General features: G+C 40.5%; 1 protein-coding gene across 1 annotated transcript; it reads left to right on the top strand.

The window, feature by feature from the left end:
* Positions 1–1,367: 1,367 nt before the first annotated feature.
* On the top strand, positions 1,368–4,194 carry fastkd5 (FAST kinase domains 5; the record flags this gene model as incomplete). Its single annotated transcript, XM_079230668.1, has 1 exon — positions 1,368–4,194. One exon carries the CDS (start codon positions 1,368–1,370, stop codon positions 3,807–3,809), a length of 2,442 nt encoding a protein of 813 aa, XP_079086794.1. The 3' UTR covers positions 3,810–4,194.
* Between the last annotated feature and the right edge of the window lie 5,277 nt (positions 4,195–9,471).

Below are 9,471 nucleotides of genomic sequence, written 5' to 3' on the forward strand. Positions count from 1 at the left end.
CAGATATCTTTTTTTAAAGTTTTGTTTGACCAAAATACAAATAAAATAAAGAAGTTAGTTATCAAACACATGTGTGTTGTAATTATTTAATCGTATTGGTGTAACTCATATTGCAGCAGCATGCTGACTGTTTTAATGGAGGAACATCATTTTGAGTTTCGTAACCCTGACGTTTGAATCTACCCGGTTGCCGTAGGTCACGCTCAGTCATGGCCGTTCTTCACGGAAGCCACATCAACCTGTCACAATAATGTAACACCACAAGACCGACACGATTATTTCCTGTCATTTATTGTGAAAGCTAATACGGACACTGAACATTCCCACACAACACTATAATCTGTACACCACAGCATGATATCTTCACTGATTTTAGTACTTTGTCTGGCGATTGTGTCGGTTTTGTTTTATTTTGAAGATTGAAGTACTTGAGTTCCGGTCGAGTTTGTAGCATGTTTGTTTCCTCTCCTCTTAACTTGCCTTTTTTCTCTCACGTTAGTCGGCTATTAACAGTTCCTTGTTGATGTTGGGGAATTAACGGTGAGTTTAACGTTGCGTTAGATGATATTTGTGATTTTTAAGAATGTATTACGCCTACTGACGCCACATCCATTCTACAATGTGGCTGATCTACTTTGACTACAACCTGCACGTCAGAGCACAACACTGAATTGTTAAGTTATCTATCTTCTGGTTAAAAAGCTGTCCAGTCACCCTCTACCGTAGCGTCACGGTTTAGATCGAAGAGGATGTGTATACATACAGTTAACTGCGACATGTCCTGAGCTGTTTAACCTGGATGTTTATATTACAACTTTTTAAATGCAATTAGTAGTACATATTTTGTCTGTGTATCTAACAGTTTATCATTAGCAGTGTTGTACAAATAAATGTATCGTAGCATGTGCGTCTTTAATCACGGTTCTCATCAAGGGGAAGTATTGACTGACCTGTACTAGACTATTTCTAGTAAAAATATATGTCTGACAGTTATCATGTTTATTACAGGTTCATACAAATATTATACCCTGATGTTCGTTCACCTTAAGTATACAACATGTAGAATCCAAGTGTATACACATAAAACAAATGTCATTTTATTGTTTAAATCAAAATTTAGTAGCTTTAAACTTTATTCTTTCCACGTCTCCCTTTCACCCTCTTGTAAAAGCACCATTTGATTGTCCTTTGACATCCTAGACCACATCTATAGTGAAGTGGATACATAAACAATAATAATAATAATAATAATAATAATAATAATAATAATAATAAAAAGTGTTTGTCAGACTTGGCACCTTTTTTATTTTGGCATTTGCTGGTTTTCTTTTGAAATCATGCCTTTCTCATTCCAGTCTGGCAGATTGATGGCTTCCTGTGTGCTGTGTCGGCGGGTGCCCAGGCTACGCTACCTCCCAGGCTTTACAAAGGACTTTACCCAGGCTCAGCATGTGGCTGTCAAACAAGAGGATGAGATGGATGATCTTGAGGGGAAGAAAGAAGTATTGCAACACCAGGAAGCCTTTCCCCAAGGGCGATACAAGCTGTATTACAACCCTTCCTCATATCATCCCTCCTTGTGGAACTCTGCAACCTCCCGGAGCCAAACATATAATGATGAGGATGAACAGTGTCTCTCCACTCTCGCACCTTCCTTCTGGCAACAGAGCAATTACTACAGTGTGAGCAGTTCTCGGCATCTTTCCAGCTCAACAAACGCACTTCTTGACTTAGCGTTCAACAAAGGCCCTGAACCTGAGAGGCCTTCACTTTCACCATACTGCGGAAAACCCACACCACCAGATGTTAAAGTAGATACACGTGCCTTCCTCAAATGTCGGCCAGAGTATGCCTCCATGGCCCTTGACCTCACCCAGCGGTCTCACCCAATTGAATGGGAAGAGGCCCTGCCAGTGCTCCAAAAAGTCACTTTTTTAAAAGGCAGCATGAAACCATCTGACGTGTCTCAGTTTCTTATGGAGCTCAGCCGCTTGCACCCGGACAAGATGCCATTAGTGAGGAGTGACCAGCGCTTTATCATGCTCCTCCGATATTCTGTGGAACACCTTCGCCTCTTCACTCAACTTCAGCTGCTGGAGGTGCTGCAGTCCTTTGTGTGGCTGGACATGCCCTCCGCACACACTGTACTCGGGTTGTATGAGGCCGAGCTGAACCGTCGGGCCAACCAGATGAGTTTACACCATTTGCTGTTCGCTGCTGACTTGTGGCGTTGTATTGGGCGGCAGGTCCCCCAGTTTTTACAGCACCTCTATGATTCTGTCCGCCTGCACCTGGGACAGATGGGGGTCCCTGAGCTGGTGCAACTGTTGTATATAACGGGAGAGGGTAGGCAGTGTTCAAAAGACCTGATCCATCCTGTAGAGCAACTTCTCATGCGTCACTTACAGCAACTGTACCCTGAGGAAGTTGGTGCTGTATGCTTGGCGCTATTTAAATCCCAGACTTCCATATCTGAGAGAGCAGTGACGCGTATTATTGATAAGGCGCACTCTTTTGTGGAGGAGATGAGCGACTTTGCCATTGTGAATGTGCTGAAATTCCTGCGTTTCAGCTACCTGTATCACAGGACGTGGCTGCAGGCCATGTCACGGGAAGTTCCTCGACGGGCCCATAGGATGGGTGTCCAGGGACTAATGCATGTGGCACTGGCCTGTTCAGCGCTGCATTACCGCGACGATAACATCCTATTGGCAATCGCTGAGAAAATTCCCTCGCTCGTGCCACACTGCAGGAGCAAAGACTCATGCAAACTGCTGTGGGCCTTTGGTACATTAGGGTTTCTCCCAGCCCAGAGCCCAAGCTTCTATCCAAGCCTTACAGAGGGCCTGAGAAGGAGGAAAGCTGAATTCCAACAATACCCAGAGCACCTGCTGACTGGTCTTCTAGGCCTGGCCTTTGTCTCTCAGTTTCCGGAGGACCTAATTGCATTAGCTTTGAGTCCTGCATTTGTCAACTTGGCACTGAAATCCACACAACTGGAGCTGAAAAAAGACTTGTTCACTTTAGATGAAGCCGTGGCTCTGGAGTTGCCTCAGTGGACTGGCCCGCGGCTAAGCTGTAAACTGAGAGAGGAGGTGGAAGAAATGATGTGGAAGTTTGCTCAGTCAGATGTGTGCCGGAAACCAGAGGTTCTGGAGGCAGAATCTGTTCTGCAGGATCTGCTTGGAGGAGAGAAGTTTGTATTTAAGAGAATGATTCTCCCCCACACTCGCTCCATCGACCTGGAAGTACATCTTGACTCCACTGGACAGCCAATACCTGTGAACCCAGCATCCCACACAGCCGCACTATCTGAAGATAACAGTTCATCCAAATATCCTTCTCATCAGGGTTGGGAAAGAATGAATGTAGGAGTAACTATAACTGAGGAACTTTTAACACAGCTAACCAGTACAAAAACCCCCACAGAACCTTTAACCCCTTCTCCTGCGGTTAAACCTACATCTCTCCACAGAGTAGAGCCGGATGAAGGTGGAAGACTGTTTGACACAGGGCTAGACCTGACCAGTGACATTATAGAAACTCTTTGTAAACCACGTATTCAAGCCGCAGCTCCTCAGGCCTCTAAACGCACAGTCAAACTCGCAATCCAAGTTTCCAGCAGGAACCACTATTGCTACCAATCACAACACCTGTTGGGCCTTCATGCCATGAAGAGGAGGCAGTTGAAGTTGGCAGGCTACAGGGTTGTAGAGCTCAGCCATCAGGAGTGGTTCCCCATGCTGAGGAAAAGCAGGGTTGAGAAGCTGGCACATCTGCACTGCAAAATCTACAACAGTCTGTATTGATTCCCTCTCCTCCTCCATTGTGTATGTTTAGTTAAAGACGCATTTCTTCAGGATTTTTGTCCAAATCAGGCAAATACAAATAACATATTCAACTCATCACTGTCACATATAATGTTATACAATTGATAGATTTGTTCTCTTCTGAATTAAAATGCGAGTGGTCCTGTAAGATTTTTCTAATGCCCTCCAGGATCTGTGGAAGAGTAGAGACAAATTATTTTGTTTTGCATCAAACTTAATCAAACTCACCATCATTCATGATGGTATTCTCAGACGTGTTTTTAAGTTGCTGCCCACTTTACATGTCAAAAAGATCCAGCTTGATCTTCTCAACTGATGTGAACTTAACAGACTTATATGTTATTGTTTTTGTACTGTCTGCTAATGAACCATATCATTTGTAATGCAATTTCATAGGCCACATTAAAATTCATTGCAATTTAATACCAAAGGAGAGTTAAAATAATTTCCAGCCGAGTGAAATATCACAAGTTCAGTGAAGCATCTGTACCTAATGCCTTGTTCATCACAAAGCTCAGACATTCACCTCAACTGGAGCAGGAATGTAGATCCCCATTTACAACCAACAGGAGTCAAAAGTTTGTTCCATAAAGCCTTTTTTGGGGTTAATTTATTTGTCTTCCAAGAATGTTTCTGAAAAAGGGTACTGGGGAGTTTTCATGCTGCGTATAATTGGCACCTACACCACTGGACTTAGTCGACAGCTTTTTATTGAGACTGATATGACAATAACTTCAATATTAGTTTTTTTTATTTAATTTTTTATGACGGGCCTGTTTCATAGCCTTTTGGGAGCAGTGATTGATGACTTCTTCTGGCCTGCATTTCTACGACTATCTTTTTTTTTTTTTTTTTTAAATAGAGAAAATACTTCAATGTTTTTCTTGTTCTTGTTGCAAGATACAGTGTCGAGATGGTTTTCCTGAATATTTTCACACAATGGACAATCAAGGCAGTAGGCTCTTTAAATCAAGACAGACTGACAATGTATAAGAATAATTGGATATATTCCATATTAAACCAGACACTGATTGCACAGCGCTGTGTATTACATCTTTTTTTCAACCAAATTATTTGCACTGGTTGTACAGGCGGTACATCACTGATAAAAAGTTGAGAACCACTAGACTAGAAAAGCACTAAGGACGTACAAGTTCATTTACCGCCTGTTTAAAAACCATTCTACTTAGCAATGTAAATATGTTTGTAAAAACATCTTTTCAGTTCATGGACATTGTTTTATTCCAAATATAAAACAGTGAACACAATTTAGAAAAACAGTAATTTGGTCTGAGAAAGCATTGTTTATGAGTGTCATATCCGGAGTTGGGAACCTCCCTAAGCAGGATATCCTTGTTACTCCCTGAAGAAAACGCTGGGACGAGACCTTGGTGTAAGGATACACTGGAGAGATACAGGTGTGTTGTTTTCCCCTCTTAAAGTGTTCCTTTCCATCCCCTCCCCCCTTTTCCTTTGTGACCTAGAAACCAACATTAGTGCTTCCATCTTGCCAGCTGTCCCAGTGTAGGAGACAAAAACAGCTTCAAGGTCCCGGACTAGGATACATTGTCTGAAGGAAAGACAAGAACATCCTGCAGGGAGATTTTTTTAATGGCATGCCTAATGCCGAGGCATAAATAGCATTCCTAAAAGCTTGATATCAAACTGATTACCTGAATGATCTTTCCCAGATAATTATATGCAGCGTAAAGGCTATTGTGTGGTCCATACCAGCCACACACACTTCATATAACCATGTTGATCCAGCACAGTGGAAAGTAGAAACCCAGGATTTGGTGCATTTGTTGAATAATTGGCAATTGGACTGAAGATTTAAGTTAAGACCACTTCAGTAATGGAAACATACTTTTGATATTATCAGCAAATCTTAATTCTCCTCTGTCTCCTTCCCTCCCTTACTTGAGGTTACTTGCTGATGGGAGACAAAGTGGCATAAAGGGAGGAAAGGAAGTGAGCAGTGGGAAAGACAAATTCAATCAACATTACATCTGCCAGCATGCGTGGGAGCGCTTGATGACCCCCTCAGGAGGAGCTGGAGGAGGCTGCTGGGTAAGGAGTGGTTGCTCTGGTGCGCCCCGATCGGGATGAGTGAGAGAAGGAATGGATAGAGAGATGTTAGAATTTTCCAGCAGAGGGCACTCTCAACTAAGGAAACAACAGAGCATGTCTGATTGACAATGATGAAATAGTCCCATGACCCCTTTATACTTAGAATTTAAATATTCATGCAACTCACATTAATATAAATGCAAGATGTGCATCACTGTGTTCAGATAAATGTTAATGATCTTAGAATAACCTATTAAAGGAGCATTCAATTTACATTTTGTCAATATGAAATCATGTTTGCAACAGTACAATTTATTTGCAGACCCATCACGAGGCATAATCACATTCAAGCACAGTAAGTACATTTTAACAAGTTAAAGAAAAATCAATAAATACCTCTCCTATTCTACGCAGTTCTGAAAAACTGTAAAAGAGATTTCTCATTTGGGCCCTTTCAAGTCAGTGCCATCCCTGCAGCTACAAATTTCACAGTTCTGAGTGTTCAGGAAGCATGCTTTTGAAGTTCAGATGATTCAGTTTCTCATTTAACACTATTCTCTTTGGATTCAAATGCGACTCATTGGGTAGCCAAATAAATCCCTCATCTATGTGAGAAAACGTTACCTCTCTCTCTGGTGTTGTGTCAGCTGTTATGTTTTCAGGTTGACACTAACAAGGGCACACATGTTTAGGGAATAGGGACTGCACTAGTTCTATCAGTGTGTGGAGTAATGGGAATAATAATCGGCTTAGATTGGATCATTATTCTGTTTATGTATTGTATTCTGAGGGATCTACCGAGCAAGGTGCTAAACAAAATTTAGTACGTTATTAACTTGCTATGAACAAAAGTAACTTAGAATAATCATCGGGCTTAGGCACTATTTTCAAACGCAACCAGTATTTCACCCGTTAATGGAGGAAGCTCTGGTGGAGTGAATGCTCTCTCAGTAATCCCCTTCTTATTTGCATTTCAATTCTTTTGCTTTTCTCAGCCTGGAAACTAATCCGGCACAGTCTGCATGTAGCTTGAATTTGCATCAACATTTCTTAAGTCATCTCAACATAGAGATACGACTGTCTGTCTACTATAAATCCTTAACGTAGCGTATTGTATGAGACAGACAAATCCCAATGTCACATATTCTTTAAGCACTTATGCAACACCCCTACTACAAAAAAATCCACTTCAAAGACTTAATCGAGTTCCAGAGCAAATGATTTTCCCTGGAGAGTGACAACAAATTAACCCCCATCACAATTCTGCACGATGATGGCACTAACCACTCCTGAATGTCTCTGTATCACCTTCCTTTCTGACCCCTTCAGTGGCATTCAATAATGTGTCTGGATCCTTGCCTTTAAGATTCCAAACACACTCTCTGCTGAAGCAACTGCTGCAGCGACGCGGCTGATAGGGAGTGTTTGCATTCAGCTCTTGTCTTTGCTGCTATTGATAGACCTGTATCAACTTAACCAAGTTCAAGATGCTGCTTGATTCCTCGTTCATTAAGGGATACAACTTATTACCTTAAAAAAACACAATGGATTTGGCTAGATTTGGATTATTAGTGTTGTATTTTTAGCTCCTTAAAAATAAAGAAAGTCAAAGTCATGGCGGTTAGTCACCCAGAGGAATGTGTGATGTGGCCATCTAACCAGGGGCACTGACATTCTATGAAAGCATTTGACTTGACATATCTGTGGGATGCTAAAGATTTCCATGTTGAAACGTGTTTGTCATGATGGATTTACTTAACTCTTGTGAAAAGTTGCATGAGCTGAAAGACACTCCATTTAACTGTCGAGTGAGGTGATCATTATTTGTTGGTTTACTACAAAGTTTCCTCACATGTGAAAGACGCTTCATATTTTATCATCCTAAACTAGAAGCATTTATTAATATAATATATGGATTAGTGCATCTTTAAATAATCTGTGAAAATCAAACAATTAAATCACGTAAATGGGGACAAATATCTGTGTTTAACCCTTCAATTATTGCTAATGTATGGAAGCCCATTTCCGTGTAGTGCAGCTTTAAGATTAGTTTAATTTTCTATGCTTAGTATGAGATTCTAGATCGAAATTATGAGTACATTTGATCATGTAATTAGTATGGAAATGGCATTCCATACTAATTACATGCTGAAATAAAACAAATAAAAAAGAGAAGCAAAACACTCCTTTGAGCACTTTCAGGTGTGGCTTTGAACACTTACCTGTAAAACAAAAGGCGAGAGCTTCAGATGGAGAAATGTATTCTTTTAATGGGTTCACATATTCTCTTTTATTTATAAGCACTTAAAACTGCTGAGTCACTGCATTGCAACTTCAGTCTGACACATATCAGGATTCGGGATGCTTACTCTGCAGGATGGATGACGATGAGGAGCAGCTGCAACGGATCAATGCATGAGCACCTAATTAAACAGTATTTAATAATGTGCCCTGACAAGGATCTGTTACAGAGCTTGGTAAAATAATGTGAAGGTATAACAAAATTATGAAAGATGTCTAAGCATAGATCAATATTTGCTGTAATAATTGCAGTAAGTTTTGTACACATTGCTGTCAGTAAGATACCAAATGAACCATCGTATTGTATGTTTCAACCCCTGAGATTCGTTGATTATTGAATGTTAATTTAGCCTAAAGATGATAGCACTACGATATTATTTTTAATTGAATTGAATTTAATCGGTTATTTAAAAATGTTTCATGCAATTATGATATGTCAAAGATTTATAAATGAGCCTTGTGCCAGCTCTCCACTATTACTGACATTGTTCAAATTGGTGAATAATCTTCAAATCAAATGTCAATTATATGTATGCAGCCCACAATAATAATTTTTCCTCAAGGGGCTTTAAAGTCGGTGCAACATAATGATACCCTCTGTCCTTGTCTATGGCAATTTCTTGCTTTATTTTCAATACATCTCCATTGATGACCATGTCCGATGCTAAAGGCACTTTGTCTCCCAATGCACACAGCAGAAAATGGAATACTGAAAGACTCATCATGTTCATGTATATCCTTCCCTTTTCAGCTCATCAAGCAAACATACATTTAGCTTCAATATGTTGCTATATTTGATGTTGGCGGTTGAACTGAGACTTCAGAACATGAGGTTCTTCTGTTGGCAAATGTATAGTGCATTCATGAGTGTCATTTTCAGTACTATCATAAATAGAAGCAGAAATGCCAGAAAGAGGTGATGCAGGAATTGCAACATCAGGAACTGGGACAAACATCCAACCATGAAATCCTACATGCCTCTGATGTAAAACCAGTTTCTCTATTCTCTGTAATCAGCTTCAGATTGTTGATCTCAAAGTCATATTTACTCTACGGTAGAATTGAAAATACTGCATTAGCACAATCAGAATGAGTTTCATGAAATGAAGAAGTGCATTATCCTTTAATGCACACAGTGATGCACAGCCTACCCCTGAGCCAGAAGCAAATGTGCACACATCCTTTGCTTTTATGCGCACGGAAACCATTTTCTGCTTAATGGGAGTACATATTTTAGTCTGTAATCAGACCTTAGTAACCCAGGCAGACA

The sequence above is a fragment of the Taurulus bubalis genome (assembly GCF_910589615.1).
Source record: "Taurulus bubalis genome assembly, chromosome: 15".
NCBI lineage: Eukaryota > Metazoa > Chordata > Actinopteri > Perciformes > Cottidae > Taurulus > Taurulus bubalis.